Consider the following 22,413-nt stretch of genomic DNA (forward strand, 5'->3'; position numbering starts at 1 on the left):
GACTTGTCCAAAAGAGACTTTTAGACAGTTGTTGTGAGAAGTAAGTGCAGAGAATGTTGCTGTTTTAAGTGGCTTAGTTTTTATAAAATGAGATTGGCATGATCATAGCAAGTATATACACGCTGAGCAATATCTTCACCATATGGTGTTCTGTTGCAGCTGTTCTAAGAGGTAAGGAGACATAACTGGTTCAAGCTGTAACATAACGTAACTTTAAGTTTTGATGCATTCAGAAGATCATAATTGTATATTTACACATCTTTCAGCTTTATTGCATTTCAGAATATCAAAACTGGTAGAAATCAAAATCTGGATGATTTCTCAACCCACAATTTGTTTGCTTTCCTTGAGCAATGCTTTTAGTCAGGGAAGATTTTAATTAGTTTTGTGTAGAAGTGCATACGGACTTGTGAACTTAGCTAACGATAAATGAAACTAAAGGTGCTCTGCTTGGCTTTACAACTGCTCTTGTGAATACTTATTTCTACATAAATAACAGTAAGTATGTGAGTTGGAGCACTGAAGTTGCTGTGGTTGTTCACTGGACTTGGATCACTTGCTCTTTGAATTTTAAGAGTTGTAGGTCTTAGTTGCTTGTTGTTAATCCACAGTAAGTACGTTGCTAAACTGTTCAATGGGCAACTGCTAGACAGACTTAATGTGTGCTCTGTGGTGAGGATGCAGGCAAGTGTCAGGCTTCATAGATCTGAAGACTGTTAAAGAATACTTGCAAAGTCAAGGAGATTCTCTAAACAATCTAAATGGGGAAATCTTACCATTTCTGGAAGTTTATATTCAGGAGTATTATAATTAGTGTTTAGCGATGCTATAGAAAGGAATTAGATGGTACCAAAATACTTGTTTATATTTCTTAATTTTATTAATGATTAATTAGCAACACCTATGTAAGATAGTTGAAAAAAACACTTGAGAGTGTTGAACTCTCTTGCTTGCCAGAACTTTTATCTTAAGGTTGCAGAATGTAATTCATTCCCCGTGTCCCTCCCTCACCCCAGCTTTGTTTGAAGCTGATATTTTTTTGTTTCTCTGAGTAGCAATCTGAAACTTCCTTGCTGATTGGCAAACACAAGACATGTAAGATTTATGATGTGCTCCAAGATGTGCTTATGCCTGCCAATGACAGGTGCTTCAGCTTGAACTCGTAAGAGTTCATATATTTTTGTAAATTAGAAGGCAAGCAAGAAGAATGGTGCAGTGGAGAAGATATTAATCATGGTAATGATGTTGAAATGCTTAAGAGATTTTTTTTTAGTGTGTACAACTTGACTCAAATTTCAGCAGAGGCTTTTACTTTAAGGAAGCTGACTGCTAGATTAAGGCATGTAAAGTTAAGAGATGTAAGGCTTATTGAATTCTGGTATGCTTTTGTCCTTAAATAGGATTAGAAAGGACATCTTATTAAACACTGCCTAAACTGTTCCAGAATGCACACAGAGGCAACTAAACAGGTGTGTCTTACACCAAATGTGGCTTAAAATGAAGAGCAAATTTTTGACATAGTATTAAATGAAAGCATGGCTATATGAAAACACTGCCCACAGATAGTCTGTGGGGCTGTCGCTTTGCAAGTTTGGTCAGTGAATGCTGGAGTTCATGCAGCAAAAAAGTCAGTGCTTTTGCACTGGTTTCGTTACAGATAATGCCATAAATAATTAATTGAGAGGAGGCTCTTTCTGCGTAAAGTTTCTTGTTGCAACTTGGTGGCAAAGCAGTAGTGTGTGTGGGGGGGTGACTTTTGCAGTCTAGCTGCCTGGTCAGCATAAAGCAGTGTCCGTGGATCAACCCGCATGGCTCTGCAGCAGGTGGGACAGCCCAGTGATCCGACGAGACAGAAATTTGCTGTACTTGTGGGACGGCCAATCGTGCTGAGCTCCCCGGGGATTACCTCGGGTGACCCCGGGGAGATTAAAAGGTTGTATGTGAGACGGGCAACTCTTCTGTAGGCAGCTTAAGTGGCAGAATGACACAATTTCCTGGAATAAACATGTTGCTGGGTCAGGCAGCTGCTGCTAAAGAGCCGTGTGATGTTGGTGCTGTTGTGGGTTTTGTCCTTTTGAATCTTATCCTGAGCTAAAGCCCGTCCCCTTGCCTGGATAGTAAAAGTTTTAAGCAACAGATGAATGTGCAGGTACGTCGCTGACTGAGGCTTCAGCTGTTTTAAGGTTTGTGTTTAACCTGCCCTTGACCTATTGATTATGCATGTTCAATAAATTCTCTGTCAAACAGAGAATCCTGTTGTTTACAAAATGTAATGTTAAGGTAACCAGCAAAAACAACAGAAGATTTTCAGCATCTGTTTTGTAAATGTAAAATACAGAATTTTTTTGTCTGAAAATGCATATTTTAACTCCTCGCTTTTTAGGCCAGTCTGTCTAGGACAGTGGAAATAATTTCCTTTAGCACGTGTCTCTGACGTCTTTATTGAAGGAATGTTTTGGATAACCCAGTAATGCCAATATCTTACGTGCTAATAGTTTGCAGGAAGATAATAGTGGTTAGCATTTGGGGTTTCTGCTCCAGTTCACATTATTAAAATGTCAAAAACAAGTCCTTTCTGTGACTATTTGCAGGCTCAGTTTTGCTAATGAAATGGTGACACCTGCTGCTACACTTACAAGAAGGTTCTTCTGTAAAAAGGGAAGCCTATTTTGAGGAATCTTTCAGTGAGCTATAAACTATCTAGCGAAGTCCTAAAACAGCAGTCTTCTGGATCTCTGTCCTTGTCTTTCTATGAACTCCAAGTGATAATTGGGCATTTGTTCGGAAGGTAGCCTTATAGAAATATTATGTGTATTCTGCCTTTCAAGGTTGATTTGCAGAGTCTTAAGACCCAGTAAGGAACAACTCAGTTCTGCACACATCAGATTTGAGTGGATAGCATTTAGGTATGGCAGTTCTGCATCTGTGACTCCAGCTGAAGTGGTTTGTTTAACCCATTCATGCCCAAGCCCCTTTGGTGTAAATCCCTGTGAATAGTTCGCTCTGCGTGGCCATATCTGACTCCCCAACCTCTTTACGTACTGTAGTTTCTTTTGAAAGCATATTTAAGGCAGAACTTACGCTGCAGTCATTTATTTGAGATCATCTTAGGTTTTTCCAGAGAGGGGACAGAGAGCTCTCTCTTCCTCTTCCCTCTCCCCTTGTCTTTGACTGGAGTTCTGCCCACCACAACTCGTGTGGCATCTTGCGTTTTTGTTGTAGCGTGCCCAGTCCAACAGCCTTGGCTTTTTCTGCTGCACTTGGAAGATCACCTTGTTACAGATGCTTTTTCAGCATAAATGGACAAAACGGGTTAAGCTCTGCGTGCTCATCATGGACTTGCTGGCTTTTGAAGCTCATCAGAATTCATTTGCTTCGTGTAAGGGTTCTGGGAATTTGGGGAGTGAGTTACGTGATTTACTTAGTGGCAGCCTTACTGCTTGGTGTTTTAATCTGGAGAGGCAGGAATTTGCAAGCAAGCCACAGGCATAGAAATTCCACAGTGTTGGGAAGTGTAAGATGTGTTTGTCGTGTGCAGGTTGATTTTTATGGATAGTAAACAGCAATAGTTAGGCTCCTTTTTATGCTGAAAAAGGTGCGTGGCCTATGCTGCTGGACTGACCAGCTTTTTATCTGGTTAATAGTCAGTGACTTAAAAAGGATCCAAAGGGGAAGTATCTCACGCTAATTAATACTTGCTATATAATCTGTATTTAGGAGAATTTCTATTCCACGTTATCTTTTCAGGCATATGACTTGATTGTTTGTGTAATTTGTGCTTCCGTGCATACAAACACCCCAATTATGTTCGTAACACTATGAAGTGTAGTAGATTACAAAGCATCAGCTATGCTACTAGCTTTATTTTATTTTATTTTATTTTATTTTATTTTATTTTATTTTTACCTTAACCAGTCCAGTTCAGAAAAGCTGTTTTGAGAGCTGAAGTCTTCAAAGTACAGGGAAGCAACACAGTAGGGAGAAAAAATATGCTAAAACTTAAACAAATTTCTTCTGTTTCCATATTTGATGTAGTTTTCTCAATACATATTTTTTTTCTGTGTGAATACGTGTATTTTTTTAATGTTTAAAACTTCACAGGGTATTTAGCTTATCTTTTGCTAGGGTACTTCTAACAACTAAGGCAGACAGGGAATGCCACGGGTAGTTTATTTTTTTTGTGTGATAAGGATTAAAAAAAACAATGCCACATGTTCTTCTCGCGTTTTTGAGACTTTATTTTATTTCTTTTTTTAGCAGTTGTAAATGGTCATCCTGGTAATTCTTTGTGATTATGTGAGGTAACAGAAATTCTTTGCATTAATTCCTCTTTGAAGTAGATCATGTCTTCTGGAGAGTTTAAATCAAATTTATCTGCTTTCTAAAATGAGGTATTTTTTCCATGTGGCAGTCATCTGGCTTCACTCTGAGAGATAAGGAGTGAGTGTCCTTTAACAGAAAATACGTAAATAGGATAATAACGGGTAACGGTAATTACTGTGTCTTTTGTTAGTACTTATATGCTTGCAAAACTATAATCTCAATACAGGCTACAGTGTATTAAAAAAATAAAAATCTAGGTTATAATTTTCCTTCTGCACAACATAAATTCACTAGAAATATAAATCTAAAATTCCTGACGTTGTTTTGAGCAATTGTATTTCTTAATTACTAACAACAGCCTTGAAAAAGGTGGCTTAGATTTGGTCTTATTGTTCATGGTACAGTATCTTCTGTTTTCAAGTTGGGAGCTGTTGTGTTTTGCTTTTTTCAAATGTACAGCATTAAAAATGAAATTTGAGGGGAGCAACAACGTTACTACACAAGATGTTAGACCTTTCCTAGGCACTTCTAACAATGTGGCTGTTCATTTTTAGTACAACGTATGATAACACGTTTATTTGTTAACACGTACAAGTGTATGTTATCGTGTCTGTGCTCACTCTGCAAAAGAAACCTGTACCTCCACTGAATTTATAAGACAAAATACGATATCTGAATAGGACAGCTGAACAGAAGAAACTCAAGAGAAAAATAAGCTGAGAGCTACTGAGGATCTACAGCTAATATGTAGAAACTGAATATTCTGTGGCAGAGGGGATTTTGAATTTTGGGAGATATGCTCAATTCATTATAGTTCCAGGGTGTAGACAGGTATTACAGTTTTCGGCAGAGGTGTTTTACTGTTTTAATGACAGATGTGCAGTAACTGTAACTTAAAATATTATTGGGTGACAGGTAAGGTAATATCAGTGTTTGTGTTGCTCTTGAGTATGAGTTGCTGTATCTTTCTACATACTGTAAAAACATGTAAATTCCATTTTATTTTAGCAACAGATTGCTCGTCCTTCTCAAGAAGAAAAGGTAGAAGAAAAGGTAGAAGAGGAAAAAGCAGAAAAAGCAGACAAAAAAGAGGAGGAAAAGAAAGATGAGGAGGAAAAGGATGAGAAGGATGAATCAAAGTAAGTATACATGGACTGAAAACACACTAATTCATTCCTGATTGCAGCAACTTTTTATTACAAAGAGCAAAACGTAGTTGCTATTAGTCTAGCAGTGAAATCTGGACTGAAAACTTTCTATTTAGGTTAATTCTTATGCATTAAGCTTTTTTTTTGATATATAAATTTCTTTGTCTTGCTGATATAATCAGACTGGTACAAAAAGCCGCAGTGATTTTTCTTTTTTGTTTGTTTGTTTGTTCGTTTTGTTTTTTCTCCACGGGTAACACTTTACATCTCATTGGCTTTGTTTTTTTTTTTTTTAAATGTTCTGTTACAATGTCCCTATCTTCTTTGCAGTTGATAATTTCATGCATCCGTTACTCTCTAGCAATTCTAACTTTTTGGCAGTAAGTGAATTCTGTTTCACTGTTAAGGTGTCTTGGTTTTGTTTTCTTCCAAGTCAAAATGGGAAGTAAGATCTGATGTATGGTTTTTAAAACCATATTCAGGGATATCTGCCCATAAGGGCTACCTGAATGAGTCTGAATCACCTTTGTTAACTATTTTCAGAGATAATACCAAAGAAAAGGACAAAACTGAAGTTGCACCAGAGGAAACAGAGGAAAGGGAACAGGCCACTCCTAGGGGCCGAAAAACTGCCAATAGTCAAGGTCGTCGTAAGGGCAGAATCACCAGATCAATGACAAATGAAGCTGCACAAGCAAATGCTGCTGCAGCTGCAGCCACTGAAGAACCACCACCGCCTCTTCCACCCCCACCAGAACCTTGTGAGTAGCATTTATAGGACACTTGGGGACCCATCTGGTAGTCAGGCTCTTCACTGAAATAAAGTTGTGCTCTGTGCGTGGAGCACACTTTGGGGTTGTTTTTTTTTGTTTTGTTTAGTATTACATCTTTATTCTTAGGCCTGCTCATAATTTTGTGACTGGTACTGCTAAACTTCATGAATGTAACTGATTAGTATGTGTGTAATCAGATGAGTCTGTTAAAATCACGTGTGGGGCAGGGGGAGCCAGATAAGCTTTTCAGTGATAACTACTTTTTGTCTGTTTGCAGGGTTAATGCTGTGTATCCATACAGATCCAAATGCATTTGACAAAGATTGACTTACAGGCTGTAGCTCACAGAAGTTGTTGTTAAATAAGTAGACCTGATATTTGAGTACTTTGGGGAGTTTCATAATCTGAAATAGATCCTAGCAAGTAATTGTTGTTGTTTTTGCATTAGATGGCAAGAGAATTCTTTAAAATAGAAGTGTTACTCTGTTGACATGTATTGGTAGAAAAAACTACCTTATCTCTGGCTGCATGTCTAAAAAGGCTGACATAATCTGTGGTGGTGCAGAAACACTATCAAACAAAATACCTCATGGCTAAATAATTATTTAGGGTAGTGTGGCAATTTTTTTTCCTGCAGTGCTCTGCTGTAGCAAAGTTTATTGCTCTTAGCTCTTCAACTACATAGTTAGAGGCAGCTAGATACTTTTATAGATGTTGTAACAACTTTCTATTGCTCAAATATTCTGTACTTCCTGAAGAACAGAGTAAGTGGGCATGCGAGTTCACTTGTAGCTTAAATTATCAGAAATGGACATTTTGCTCAGTTGATAAACTTTTTTTTTTGTCAGCTGCTGAACTAAGACAACAGGTTTTTTTCTTCATTTTGATGAGATTTTCTGGAAATCCAGAATAGCTTTTGAGTGCATCAGATATTTTATAGTGCCCTACTTGTATTGTTCGTTAATGGAAGCTGTTGAATACCCACTAATTGATAAATAACCATTTCAATCCTTTCTGCAGCAGTCAGTGAAATAGGATGGAACTAGCTCACATCACATTGGATTGTGAGAAAAGTGCAGAACTTTTGGAGAAGCTGCTGTATTGTGCTTCCTTCCCCCCAGTTGTGAACAATATTAAAATCAGTGAAACACTGCTGTGTTTTGTATTTTACCCTGAGTTGATTACATACTTGCTATGTAAGGTCAGGGTTAAATTACAGTTGAGAATCAGTTTTATTTCTTCAGGCCCCATTGTAGTCAATGTACTGATTAAGACAATCATATAGGCAGTAAGAGCACAGAAAGTTCTTCTGTAATTTTTAGAAGAATATAGCATGTTTGAGTTACAGTAATATCTAAATTTAAGAAACGTTGCCAGATACATAGAAAAGAATGGATCACAAGGAAGGAAAAGGGCACTGCTAAGGATGTACATTTATATCTTGGTTTAAAGGAGGCTGACTATTTCCCACTGACAAGAGCAGTTTTTCTGAGTGACTTGAACAAGCCTTAATATAAACAGGATAATAGATTATGGGATGGTCATAAAAGGGGCTCTTAGTCTTTTCTCTGATCAGTCATGGTTTTTCTTTCAGCTTCTGCAGAACCTGTGGAGACATCCCGCTGGACAGAAGAAGAAATGGAAGTTGCTAAAAAAGGTAAATATTGTAAAACTTCTGTTTTACTTCAGAATACTTGTACTTACTGAATTATTGAAAACATATTTACTTCAAATTCTATAAGTTCAAATTCTTCGCAGCACTACACTGAATGAGTAACTTGAAATTTGCTGGTTTTGTTTAGTTCTTAACACAAGCGTCTTTAACAGGCAAATGCATTTTTTGGGGGATGTGTTGACTTATTTCATATGGCCTTCTTAGAGCTGTTTGATGTTGTACTTGGTCCACAGAAGCCTGAGAAACAGATGTGAAGATATGTATGTTGTATGTAAACTTTCAAGTTTACAAAATGTCCTTTTGTATAAGGCATTCTTCAAGCAGAAAAGTTAGTGTATTGTATAACTTGTTACTTGGTAGATACTGTCATCTGTAAATATTATGCATAAAATAAACATTTTAGCAAAGGCATTTTGTATTAGCGACAGCTAATACATAGTATCTTCCCTTCCCACTAGTTCCATTTATTAGGGTTTGGATAGCTGAATTATTTATCATAGTAAATATCTGTTCCTATATGTTTGAACAGGCCTAGTAGAACATGGACGCAACTGGGCAGCGATTGCCAAAATGGTTGGGACGAAAAGTGAAGCTCAGTGTAAGAACTTCTACTTCAACTATAAAAGGAGACACAATTTGGACAGTCTCCTTCAACAGCACAAACAGAAGGTAAGCGCAGTGGGCATTGACTATTTTACAGGGAAAAACTTGGCGTCTCTCTGAAGTCCTTCATCGTGCTTCACTAAGACGGTGTTGCAGTAACCACTTCTTTCCTTTTCCACTTGTTTTTCTTTTGCAACATGTATCTCCTAGAAAAGGCAGCTGAGTCTCAGTGACCTGTGATACTAATCACTTCATACTTCAAAATGCAATAGAAAATTTTCTATCAGATAGCACACTCAAGCCTGAAGAGTTCCTTAGCTCTTTGAAAATGACATTCCTTATCAGTACACCAACAAGTATAGAAGTTCAGGTTATCACTGTAGAACATTTACCTTGAAACATGTCGTGTCATGCAGTAACCTTACAAACCAGAGCAAAAGAATTAAGAAAACAACCAGGAACTGAAAGTTCTGGGGCATCTAAAATAGAATACTGAGAGCTGGAATCCTCTAAGCTGTGGTGTCCTAGTCTTCTCTCCACTGAAGTGAAGAGCTTCAGCGTCTGTGTTTGCTGCAGTAGTTCCGTTTCTCCCCCAAATACATAAGGAGTCAGTGCTTTGTTCCCAAACATGCTTTTGGTGATAAAAAGCAAAAGCTGGACAAAAGTTGAAAGAATATGCCCTTGTGAATGAATATGTGCTAAACAGAGATTCAGTGCTGTTTATTTTAATCTGAGATTAAGAAATGGGAATGCATGTTAAAAACAAAACAAAAACTTGTAAATGTTCAGTATGATATAAATATCATATATTTACCAGTCTTCACGAAGGCCCCGTGAGGAGCGAGATGTATCACAGTGTGAGAGCGTAGCTTCAACTGTGTCAGCTCAGGAGGATGAAGATATTGAAGCATCTAATGAAGAAGAGAATCCAGAAGACAGTGAAGGTAACTTCCAGGGAATGGAACTCCTGTATGCACTGAAAGAGAGGGACAGACATATGTTTAGTTTGTGTCAGTAGTGATCAGAAAGTTGTGTGCCAATTCATAATGCGGTGCTTGATACTGTGTTTCGGTTGGATTTTAATTGTTTGAACGCACTTCACTAGTTGTATCTGGAGGGAGAAAAAGCATTTTCAGTATTGAGCGGCCTGAAAATACTAATCCTTAGTATTTTGAGGTATTTTGACTATTCTGTTTTCTAAAAGATAAATTAATAGCATCTGGCTGAAAAATTGTGCATGCTGAAGTAAGTTGAATCAAAGATTTGTGACCTTTGTTAGTTAATGCTCTCAGTAAAACAGCTGGGCAATTGTCTTGTGTTTTGAGACAGCAGACATGCATCTCATTATTTTTAAAAAGATAAAAAGCAGCAGTTGACTGAAACTTAATTGGATCTCATTAAGTTGAACCTTTATTCTAAAACTTTTTTTCAGGTGCTGAAAATAGTTCCGATACAGAAAGTGCTCCATCTCCAACTCCAGCAGAACCTGCTAAACCAAGTGAAGAAACTCCACCTGATAATGCTGCCTCGAAAATAACCACTGAGGCAGCGGCAGAACAGGAATCTACTGTTAAACCTGCAGCCAGCACATCTCCCTCCTTGACAGCCCAAAGTGTATCAACAGCTGAAAGTCAGACCTCTGAGCCACAGGTTAAGGAAGAAATAAATAATGAGGCAGAAGAACCTATGGATGTTGACAGTAGAAGCCATGCAGTTGAAGCTAAGCCTGTGCTCAATCTTCCAGTACATACCAAAGTAGAACCTGTAGAGACGGAAATGAGGTTACCAGAGAATATTCAAGTGAAAATAGAGAGTGATACCAAAGAGAGGGAGATGGAGAAACCCAAGGAAAAGTCAGAACCTGAGGAAATGGACTATAGTCTGTCACAACAGGTTAACTCAGCAAGACAAGAACCCCATTCAGATAATGATTCGAGTGCTACCTGTAGTGCTGATGAGGAAGTTGATGGAGAGCCTGACAGACAAGGGTGAGTTTAATTGTTTAGCATTCATAAATTGCCATCTTTAAAAAGTGGTTTTACTTAACAGTGGTCAAAACCTGTCATCAGTAGCAACATTTTTGTTAAGAGTTCTTACTGTGGAAAGAATTTCTAAAGAGACTTTGCTGTAAGTACAATAGGGGTAAGCGTTGATTAAAAAATCTGATGAAGCTCAAAGAAAGTTATTGTAACACAGAGCAAGGCAAAATTCCATAATTGACTGGGTAGTTAGCAAACTAGCACAACTACCTGGAAAGCTAGAGAATAAGGGAAATTGAGCCATGTGGGATCTGTTCAGAGAATGGGAATCACGTTAAACAATCATCTGGAAAGGACAGCAGCTTACTAAAACACTGAAAATTTGCCAAAGTATGAAAAAAGATTCAAGATGCTCCTGGCATGAGTTTCCAAGATGAGTAACTGTGGTATTTTCTGGTGAGAAGGGGAAGCTTTTGTTGCTGCATGATTGTCTGATACACAGACACTTAAAAACCAATTACCAACTCAAAAAAAAAAAAAAAAAAAAGTGGGGGATTTTGTAAATCCCCCCATCTATCCACTAAGAAAATCATCAATGATTGTGTAATTGGATCTGTACTCAAGTTCTTTGTTTTTTTTTTTGTTTTTTTTTTTTTTTTTTGCTGCTTTTGCACAGTACTTCTGTACAAATCTACACATTCAGAAGTACACATTTCTTTATAGGGTGATTCACTCACTTGGGAAATCTTGTGGGCTCTCCATTTCCTTTAGAGAAAAACTGTTTGAATGCAGAGCCAAAAATTCAGCATGTTTTAATTGATTCTTATTCTCACACGTTCAGTTTAGTAGAATGTATCCAAACCTTGAATTTGATAGGAAAAACAGCCTGAGTATGTTTTATTAGGAGATGACAATAGCTTAAAAATAATAAAAAATCTAAGGGCATAAAATACTCATATATATTTTTTTTTTACATTTCTAGAGGGTATACAAGCAAATAAATGTGAGTCCTGTACCTAATTACTGCCATTGAACCATATTATATCAGCTGATAGAACAATCTCTTGAAGGCTATTATTAATAGAGTTGTGGAAGGTATTTCTCACCCCCTACCAGCCTGTGTCTGTAAACTAACAGACAGATGTCCTGAGAAGTAGATGACCTCTTTCTTCAAAGTGTATAAGTAGTGTCTGCGTGCATCTAGTTGTTCCTGGGAACTTGGCCCTAAACAGTGTGGATAACCCACACAAGTAGATAGGGCTTTAAATGGACAATGCTGCTTATCTTTGAAACCTTTGTATCTTTGAGGGTAGATGGTTCATACCACTGATGATAAATGAAATCTTTTACTGTTCTGTTGGTACAATTCCTATGTAACCATAGCGTAGCTTCAGAGCCAATGCCCCCTCCTTCCCAGTGGTCTTAATATACACACAGTACTGAGGATAGATGTTAAATGTCAAAAGTATCCAGTATCATTGTTCCGCATATGCTCTTTTGAAGAGGGCAGTCGGTGGTGTTTCTGCACCCTCTGTCTTCAGACATCATCTTTTCTACTTCAAAAATGCATTAGCCCTCCCCGTGAAAATAGTCTGTGGTACACTACACTACTGTTTATGTATTTCCTATGGACTAAATATATCTAGTGCTTGCCATCTATTTTTTTCCAAGGCATTCTTTATAAAGAAGGTTCCGTTCTGGTAGGACTGCATATATAGAAACTGCATACATGAATTTCTGGTTTTCGAGATTCTGAACAATTCTTCTGGTATTTCTTTGTATTTTACAATATAGCAGTATCTGTCGCTTGTTCTACCAGATGTGCTTTGGGACAAACAAAGCATGATTATTTATTATTTTTTTTTCTTTGTCCGGTGTGTTAAATGTGTTGTTTTTTTCTTTTTTGAAGTTGAGAGGCTTACTTTTGCCTGTAATTTTTAAAGTTGTTTAATCTTGTTCTTTTTGATTATATTTATCCCTTCCTTCTTTCTCTTATTCCAGTATCTTCAGGGAGTCAAAGCCCTCACTGTTAAACCCCACTGGGTCAATACTGGTGTCACCTACAATAAAGCAAGGGCAGATGGACCTACAACAACTTCACCACCGAGCTGCTGTCATACCACCAATGGTATGGGGTCTTTCAAGTGATGTTTGAAGGAACATGTTGTCCTGAGAACTAGCTCTAGTACTAAAGCAGGAAAAAAAAAGGAACAAGGAAATGTATTGTTTGCTTTGTTATTGTAATACTTTTAAGTGGTAAATTAAATACAAACAAATATACAAATGTCAGCCTAAAAACAGGCACAGACCATTTGAAATGCTCATACGTGCACTATACACCTGCTCAAGTGGAGCCGTTGAACAAGACAGTTACTTTAGTAAATACCTGCATTAATGTACCCAATGTTAACATCTTCCCCTCTTCGTAGGTTTCTTGCAGTCCCTGTACTGTTCCTGTTGGAACACCAGTGAGTGGTTATGCACTCTATCAACGGCACATTAAAGCGATGCATGAGTCAGCACTGCTGGAAGAACAACGCCAGAGGCAAGAGCAGCTGGATATGGAGTATCGAAGTTCCGTAAGCCCATGTGGCACTTCCAAGAGCCCTAACGTCGAGTGGGAAGGTAGGTAGTTTTACATCTGTCATGTCATGGATGTAACCCTGCATTTTATGTCCGCACATTCCACTGTCTGCCACATTTAGGAAGGAAAATTTAGCGTACTGTTGATTGTTACCTTCTGATAGGACTTGATTGAAGGAACCTCTTTATTATAACAGGTGCTGCTGCAGTTACAGTGTTGGGGAACCACCTTATAATTTCCTTAGATAAAGCAGAACTGGCTCCATTGGGGTGAGATCAGAATTCAGTTTTCATAAACTAAAGGTGAAGTTGCAAGAGAATTGCTAATAGACAATGAGCACAATTAAGAGGAATATTTTACTGCACCAGAGTACATGGACATTGAGCCCTGGAATACTGCACAAAAAATGGTAGAACTGTCATGTTGTAGCCCGTCAGACTATGGAAGGGCTGTGAGAAAGGTTTTTCTTCTTGCAAATATGGAGGTTGGTTGCTTTTGCCTAAATAGATGCTGCTTGGAGGCATGATTTGAACTGAGATCTCAGATCTGGATTTTTATTTCCAGAATGTGGCTCTTGTATTCTGTGGTACAGAACAAATCCAGAGCTGTTCACAGAACCTGTCAGGGTTCCTGAACAAGGATGTTTCTATTACCATTGTTGGTTACAGAAATGTGATTCAGATGGGCAATTTACGTTTCTATTTAAGATCCAGCAGATGCATTTAGTAGCTTTCATAGATGCTTGCATTATGTTTTCTCTCGGTGTAAATTGGCTGTTCTTTCAGTCTTTGAACTGAAATTATTCTAATTCTCTTAACAACGTGGAAATTGCGAACAGCTTAGCAGATGATTGTCTTTATTTATGCAAGAAAAGCATATTCTATGGGAGGTCCAGCTATTTGCTATAACTGTTACCTCTAGATACCCAACTTTCTTTCCTGGTAAATGAATAGGTCCAGAAACAACACTGTAATTGGGAAATAAAACCAGTGTGGCTAATGTGTTGAATATTAGTATTAGAGATATCATCATAGATGCATAATTCTGCGTTCTTTGATTTAATGTCCTTGTGCATTGTGTCTGTTCGCTCCGCGATGTTAGCAGTGTAAACTATCATGGTCTTTGAAACTTGAGTGCTTTGCACTTAACATGCTCAACAATTTTAAAATTACGCTGTGAAAACACTTCATCTTAATTACTTTTACTGAAGTGAAATGAAGGAAACATACCTTTTTTTTTTGCCTGTTAAAATAGTGAGAAGGGAACTTGTGGATTGAGGGGGGAGGGTATAGGGTTGCTGGTTTTGGAAGTTGCTTCTTTAGGTAGAAAGTCTGGGGATGCTTAAAAGTACCATTTAACTAAAATACTATCTGAATAACTCTTGGCATTGGCAGTACTGTGTTATGAACTGTGGGAAAGTTCTAACATCAAGTCTCTGCCAGCAAAAATCAAGGGTGTTACTGAAGCAGTGAGGGGGGGATAATGTGGTTAATGTAAATGGGTTCTACAAGTCTGGACACCTTCATCTGCAGACTAAAGAGGCTGACATGCCATCAGATCATTGCAGTAGCTACTTCCTAACATACGTTGTGCATGCCAGCTTGTCCATCCACTCGTGTATGTAGGAGAGAACCCACAGACTGCTTAAAAATCTGGTATTGCATACATTGGAATATACACATCCAGTGACTGTACTGCAGGGCATCTAGTCAAACTGAAGGGCATATTGTTGATTGGCTTATGACAAGCTACAAAATACTTCACCATTAAATATAATAGTAAAAAGCTCCTTTAAGGAGCTATTATGGGATGACTAGTGTCATCTTTCTTTAACGGTGGAGATAAAAGATGTAGTTTCCCAGCTGCAGTAGACTTGTTCTGGCTTGTAATTTTTAATACTTAAATTGTCTGTTGCCAAACGGAAGGAATTTGAAGTTGTGGTACTGGATTTTTAGTTTTCTAAAATCAATATAAATACATTTTCCCTTTAAACACAATTGACAGGCAATACTGGTATTTGAACTTTGATTTGTTGCTTCTGTGGGCAAACAAACAAGAAAAGATGGCTTTTTGTCTGGTGGAATTGGCTTGTAAGTCTGGCTGAACTTGCGTGTAATCCTGGCCAATGCACAGTGTTTAGAAAGAAATCTTTAATTTAAATCTTTCTGTAGTAGAGCTTTCACTTAAAGGAACCAGCTACTGGTTTTCACCAGCAAAGCATGAGAGAGTTTATACAAATAAGTTTATACAAGTGTGTAACATAATTTTAAAAACTGCAGTCTTTGCCAGGGAGTGTATTCCAAGATGATTATATGTGTGTGTGTGTGTGTCACAGTCACTCACTGATTTCGAAATAAATGCATGAATCTGGATTACTCAAAAGAGTAGGAGGACTAAATACACTTACCTTCCTCTCGTAGCACTGCATGCTATTGTAAGAGAGGAAAGTGGTACAAAAATTGCTATCCTTATGCCTTAGCACACAGAACCATTTATTCCTTTTATTCAGAGAGAGGCTACATGCCTGACCTTGGCATTTTTCAGTTACTTTGGTGTCAAGTGATATTTTGAATTTAATTCTTTCCTTTCTGGTCTAGACGTGTCCTTGTAATTAAACTTGTGTACCTGATGAGTACAATCTGATAAAGTAATAAGCCCTTTGTTAAAATTCTGTAGTAAACTGGACCTTTTGACTCTTATTTCTAATCTTAGGGTTCTTCTTTCTTTAACTGTCATAGGAAAACCTGTAGCCTATATGCCTTATGCTGAGGTCAAACGAGCAATAGAACAGGAAGCACAAGTGCAAAATACAGCAACGAGGTCAGCATCACCATACAGGCTGTCTCCAAGAGAAGTCAATAAAGCCTCTCCCCAGCCTGATATGAATGCAGCTCGCTACAGTGTCCCACCAGGTAAATACTTGCTTTAGTATCGTAGCAATATACAGTCTTTGGAAGCTATTACTTTATGTAGTATCAAATTATTTTCTTAAACATTTTTGTGAACAAACGAGAGTAGTATGTTTTTTGTGTGTGTATGTAGATGGATGTTCTGTATTCTTGTTTGGTTTTGTTTGCTTTGTCAACTACCTAATGTGCATTTTATTAAGCTAATAGGATTATCTGAAAATAGTTAGAACAGCATAGGAACAAAGTCATCCAGAATTTTTTTTTCAGCTCAGTAAAAATACTGTCACCTTATGAAGGAAGAATTGAGGAAAAAAAGAGCTGCTACTAGGCTTGACATAAGTTTCTGAATAATTGCTTAATACTATGTATTGAATGATTTATAAAATAGTGAAATAACTGGCAAATCTTAGTTCTGAAACTTGGATTATTGCTTCTGCCTTCAGAGTATAATGCCATTCTGAGAAAAGATAGAACCAGTGAAGCTTAGATTATACTTGCCTCAGTTGTTCTTATTCTTTAAGTAGACTACTTTATTTAAAAACAGAAAAGCAACAACAAAAATATGCACCCTGTATTGTTAGCTTTAAAAGTTTAGTTTTCTGAGTTTGCAATTTTGCAGTGCAGCTTTTACCATTTTTGAACTTCAGTGCAATGTTAGGTATTACCTAATCAATGTCTAAGCACAATATATACATGGACGTAGTGAGCTTCAGAGTTGAAAATACAGCTAGATAGCTTTTGGGTATTGTGAGGTTATTCCTGTTGGAAATTGTCAGGTGAACTGTGTTATTTTGGTTCTTCTTGTCTCTCTAATGACTAATAGAGCTGAAACAGACTTTGTTTAACACACATTTTTCCCTAAGTTCTCCAGCCAGCTCCTCACCAAGTAATAACCAATATACCTGAAGGAGTCCGCCTTCCAACAACCAGACCTACCAGACCACCACCACCACTCATTCCATCCTCCAAAACAAGTGTGCCATCAGAAAAACCGTCATTTATCATGGGAGGCTCGATCTCACAAGTAAGAGAACTACTTGTTGAAAATCTCTTCTTATAACATTTTTTTCTGCCGTTCCACCGACCATCAATATCTTTTACTCAGTTATCTGTTCACAGCATTAACAGTTAAGACCTGTACATGTCACCACTAAAAGTCCAGGAGTTACAGGTGCTTTATAAAATAGAACATGCTGCAGTTGTTTACATTTAATAGCACAGGTGAGGATGTCCAGTTTAGGTGAACTGCATCCCCGAACTAACTGTGACAATAGAGTCATGTTGTTTTGCACATTGATATTTTGCAATGGTGTTCTGTAGCATTTTAGGATCATAGTAGTATTAGCAGTCTCCTTTAAACATAGAAGTGAATTTGCATTCCAGAAACAAGAATTAACGTAATATGTTGTTTCAGGGAACACCTGGCACTTACTTAACATCTCATAGTCAAGCTTCCTATACCCAAGAAACAGCAAAGCCATCAGTGGGCTCTATATCTCTTGGGCTGCCAAGGCAGCAGGAGTCAGTCAAAGCTGGTAAGAAAAGAAAAGCTGACGTGCATTTTTTTTTTATAGACTATTTAATAACTCATAATTAAGGAAGGATTATTATTATTTTATTTTTTTTTCTGAATAGCTTCCCTGCCCTATATCAAACAAGAAGAATTCTCTCCCAGAAGTCAGAATTCCCAGCCTGAGGGACTCCTGGTCAGGGCACAACATGAAGGTGTGGTTCGAGGTAAAGTCAGTCATACAGCTTAAGAAAGAAACTTTGTCAGAGCCTGATGAAACTGAGAGAACTGGAGCCCAAACTACTGAAGTGTTGTTATTAAGTATTAAAGGATTAATCTGCTCCCTCTTTTCCAAGGCATGTGTACATCTGTTTTTGTAACAGCTCCTCCTGTCTGCATGTCTCATTTAAAAGCATTTGTTTCAAGACATGCCAGTTTCAAAACTAAATTGTTGGGCATACACACAGCAATACTTGTGAAAGATATAAATACATCAAATGAAAGGAAACTAAATACCATGGATTAATGGCTTCGTGTGATGTAAAAGGCTAAGTCAAAAGGGGAAATAATTTAGCTGTTTCAAATGCACACTATTAACAAGCTGAAAGTTTCCCTGTATTTGAGTATAAACTAACAGTTCCCATTAAAAAAGTTTGTATGTCAAGTAAAACAGCTGTGTTTTTTTTTTTTGATTCCCTTATTTATCTGGATGTCTTTTTTTTCAAATCAGGTACCGCAATACAGGAGGGAAGTATAACACGAGGAACTCCAACCAATAAAGTTTCTGTTGAGACCATTCCTTCTTTGAGAGGCTCTATAACTCAGGTATTTGTCATCTTACTGAGAAGGCTGTAGCAAAATAATGTATTTACACTATCACCGTGAACATATTTGCATGTCTAAAAACAGTAAATTAAGTCACAGAATAGGAACTGCCCTAAAGAAGCTGAAATACAATCAGATGGTTAAATATGATAATCACTGAAGTCAGTGTTGTCAGGATTTCATCTTCGTGTATTTGAATATTTTTATATTTCTAAAATAAAACCACCAGAGCTTTTAGTTATAGCTAACTGAAGGCTTATTAGTGATTTCCATGAAAAATAGCATCACACCTGAGTTCAAATGTTACAATCAGTCATAGCCAGTCTTGCACCGATGCTGTTTAAAGCTGTTTCATCTCATCATATTTTAAATACTAGTGTTTTATTTATTTATTTCCAAAGTGTCAAACTGCTTGCAAATAATTGTTCTGAATTATATTTGATTTAAATGCAGGGTACACCAGCACTGTCCCAGTCTGGCATAGCAGCTGATGCATTATTGAAGGGAACTATTACCCGGCTAGCTACAGAAGACAGCAGCCCAGAAAAGTGCCGGGAGGAAGCTACAGCCAAAGGCCATGTTATTTATGAAGGCAAAAGTGGGCATATTTTATCTTATGATAGTGAGTATTTATATATTCTACTTGATTCAAGTCAAGACTGCAGCAGGTTCTGTTTTTATAATCCATAGCTGAAGTATATCTGCTTCCGAATGTATAAACATCAGGCCCTGGGGTGCCATCCTGAAGAAGTACTGACCTACATGTATTTTTGTGGGTATAAGAGTTAAAACGATCCAGAAATTGTCTGTGTTCTGATGAGTATCCTGTACTACGTAGTTAAAATACAGTTCAACTATTGAATTTCTGTGCCATTTATTTCCAATTTTTCCAGGAAAATTTTTATTTTGAAAGGTTAAGCAACCAAGTTTAAAATGTTCTGTATTAAACTCAAAAGAAATACTTCCATTAACTTTGAACTGCAGTTGAAATACCAATACATGAGTAACTTAACAAATCTTTTATTTAAAAAGACATGAAAGATCTTTTTAGGGTTGAAATTTAATGTTTCAGTACTACATTGAAGTTACCATTAAAGCATTTGTGTTTTGTGGTCTCATTAAATGCCATGCTCATAACTTTTTTTATTGTCCACGTTTTCTAACCATACTCCTGTAAATTTTACCAGCTATTAAAAACGTTCGTGAAGGAACAAGGAGTCCAAGAACTGCTCATGAAATTAGTTTAAAAAGAAGTTACGATACAATGGAAGGAAATATAAAGCAAGGAATGTCAATGCGGGAGTCTCCAGTGTCTGCACCACTGGAAGGTAAAAACAGCTGCTCCTAAATTGCTTTGCATTTTATTCAAGTCTTCTGCATTACTTTAAGATAATCTACAATTGTTTATGGGGAAAACAAAAAGAAGAATTAGATTTATATCTTACCCCGTTAACCAAATCTATATAACAACCACTACAATAAAAGCATGCTGGGGTTATTACTGGAGTAGACGCTAGTTTTCCTGTTTCTTTTGTTGGTGGATGTTCCAATAACTGCAGGTGATTCAGCTGGCACTTCCATGTGTCAGATCCTCAAAGAGGAGTAACTGATTCTTCACAATCCCAATGGATTGGTGCAGAGCTCAAACAGCTCTCAGTTGTACTAGCATGGACTCCATGGACACAGCCATTGAGTTAAATATTGCTTCTTAGCCATGGCACAGTGATGTACATATGTTGGTATGACCTTTTACATTCCTGCAATAAACCTCCTAGATAATGCCAAGCAGAAGACTTGTACAGCTGCTGTATTCTGCTTCAGGGCTTCCCTAGTATTATTTTGATTTAGTAAATTGTAATCAAATTAAGACTGTAAAGGTCAAGTAGGGCCATTATACAACTTTTTGTGATTATCTTAAAAATAAAAATAAAAAACAAAACAACAATAACAACAACAACAACAACAAAACATATCAAGATGATGTTTCTTGCCTAAACTCTGGAGTCTTATTCCTGAAGTGCGTTCTATCCCACCTTTGGATAGCCCTTAAAGGATATTTTCTGTAAAATTTCATTACATGTAACAATACAGTTTAGAAACCTCTTACTCATATATAGAAATTCAGTGCTGCTTTGAAGTTGCTCATGCATTTGGCTTGTCTTCCATCTTTTGTGGGCTTATGAGGCAAGGCTCTCTGGGCACTACGGAGAGTATCTGTAATGTATGTAAGAAGAAGAGTGGGTTTTGTTTTGGTTTGGTTGGGGTGGGGGGTTGAACATGTTGTTCTAGGTCTTTAAATTATTTTCTCTTTTTAAATTTAGGTTTAATCTGCCGTGCACTGCCTAGGGGTAGCCCACATGCTGAACTTAAAGAGAGAACAGTGTTGTCTGGTTCTATAATGCAAGGTAAACTTTTGCTAGTTTAGAAGGCAAGCATTAACTACGTTCCCAAAAATCTGGATTTCTGAACATCAAAACTGTTATTTATTAAGAATGGTGGTTGTGTTAAGGGCAGAGCATATTTTATTAAACTGTTTTCAGAGCATAAATTATCTATAAGCAGCTTTTGGATATACTGTATATAAAGCTAAATGTTTAAACATAGCTTTTTTATTTTTTGGAAAATAGACACTTTTTAATACAAATGCTTGGTAATTAGCAACGTTTTTACTTTTTGTTTTTAAATGAATATTAATACTTCCCCAGACCTCTGAAGATGTATGCTATTGCCTTTATTTCGGCATCTGAAATAACCTGGGACTCTTTCAGTAACTTGAATATTTCTTTACTACTATTATAGTTACACTATAGACTACTGCAAGTCAAAATTCTAGTAGTTACTCTGTTTATTTAAAAAAAAAAAAAAAAAAGACTTAGTGATTATTAATACACCTGATGTGACTCTTTCTTTCTATAAAAGGCACACCAAGAGCAACATCTGAAAGTTTTGAAGAAGGCTTGAAATACCCTAAACAGATTAAAAGAGAATCACCTCCTATAAGGACATTTGAAGGAGCCATTACTAAAGGGAAACCATATGATGGAGTCACTACTATAAAAGAAATGGGCCGTTCCATCCATGAAATCCCAAGACAGGACCTGTTAAGCCAGGAGAGTCGCAAGACTCCTGAAATAGTGCAGACAGCCAGGCCAATCATAGAAGGCTCCATATCTCAGGTAAACATAAAAAGCACGGCTAGACTCATACAGTTACTTACATATTCAGTAGTGAATCAATTCCAGATATTTGAGTAGCGTTAAATGTGTGGGTGTTTTGTCTGTTTTTTTCTTAAGAAATATACCAGTGCATGACATGTAAATATCTTGTGTATTAGAAAAATCCTGACACTTCACCTGTAAGGAACATATTTGCAAATCTGTGTGAGAGAACTGACAAGTAATAGTGGCTAAGATCTAGTTGTATTCTGTGCTGATGAGCTACACTATCAGTCAAGAACATGATTTTTTATTTTATTTTATTACTATTAATTTTTAAGCAGTAGTAAAACATTGACATCTTACCTGATCTTTCTTTTCTCTTTTTTTTCAGGGTACACCCATAAAATATGAAAGCAATTCTGGCCAGTCTGCCATCAAACACAATGTAAAATCATTAATCACTGGACCAAGTAAACTACCCCGTGGAATGCCTCAGCTGGAAATGGTGCCAGAAAACGTGAAGGTGGTGGAGCGAGGAAAATATGAAGATGTGAAGACCGGGGATGCAGTACGTTCCCGTCACACGTCAGTAGTCAGCTCTGGTCCCTCTGTTCTCAGGTCAACTCTTCATGAAACTCCTAAATCACAGCTGAGCCCTGGGATTTATGATGATACCAATGCACGGAGAACACCTGTGAACTATCAGAGTCCAATGTCCAGGAGTTCACCTATGATGAATAGAGTTAGTGAGGGTATGTTATTTTGATCCAAAGTAATACAAGAACTTTGAATACTTTCATTTTAAACTTACTATTTTAACCATTTTCTGTAATCTCTTCTACTTCTGTTTTACTCTAATGGTTCCTCTTGATTTGGAGGATGGTTAGAAGAATTTAAGAAGGCCTTAGCTGTTAGTTCAAATAAGA

General features: G+C 37.2%; 1 protein-coding gene across 6 annotated transcripts in view; it reads left to right on the top strand.

The window, feature by feature from the left end:
* Nucleotides 1–22,413, top strand: part of NCOR1 (nuclear receptor corepressor 1) — a 65,818-nt gene that overhangs the window by 31,745 nt on the left and 11,660 nt on the right. For all 6 annotated transcript variants that reach the window (XM_068656233.1, XM_068656232.1, XM_068656230.1 and 3 more), the window contains 18 exons: nt 5,332–5,462; nt 6,015–6,232; nt 7,839–7,901; nt 8,449–8,588; nt 9,340–9,466; nt 9,955–10,510; nt 12,503–12,629; nt 12,931–13,126; nt 15,824–15,997; nt 16,858–17,018; nt 17,409–17,529; nt 17,630–17,731; nt 18,235–18,329; nt 18,783–18,951; nt 19,517–19,657; nt 20,651–20,734; nt 21,249–21,505; nt 21,879–22,239. In XM_068656233.1, coding sequence (XP_068512334.1) covers nt 5,332–5,462; nt 6,015–6,232; nt 7,839–7,901; nt 8,449–8,588; nt 9,340–9,466; nt 9,955–10,510; nt 12,503–12,629; nt 12,931–13,126; nt 15,824–15,997; nt 16,858–17,018; nt 17,409–17,529; nt 17,630–17,731; nt 18,235–18,329; nt 18,783–18,951; nt 19,517–19,657; nt 20,651–20,734; nt 21,249–21,505; nt 21,879–22,239 — 3,223 coding nt within the window. The remainder of the gene's footprint in view (nt 1–5,331; nt 5,463–6,014; nt 6,233–7,838; nt 7,902–8,448; nt 8,589–9,339; nt 9,467–9,954; nt 10,511–12,502; nt 12,630–12,930; nt 13,127–15,823; nt 15,998–16,857; nt 17,019–17,408; nt 17,530–17,629; nt 17,732–18,234; nt 18,330–18,782; nt 18,952–19,516; nt 19,658–20,650; nt 20,735–21,248; nt 21,506–21,878; nt 22,240–22,413) is intronic.

Source organism: Anas acuta, chromosome 19, assembly GCF_963932015.1.
Source record: "Anas acuta chromosome 19, bAnaAcu1.1, whole genome shotgun sequence".
In the NCBI taxonomy this organism is placed as follows: domain Eukaryota; kingdom Metazoa; phylum Chordata; class Aves; order Anseriformes; family Anatidae; genus Anas; species Anas acuta.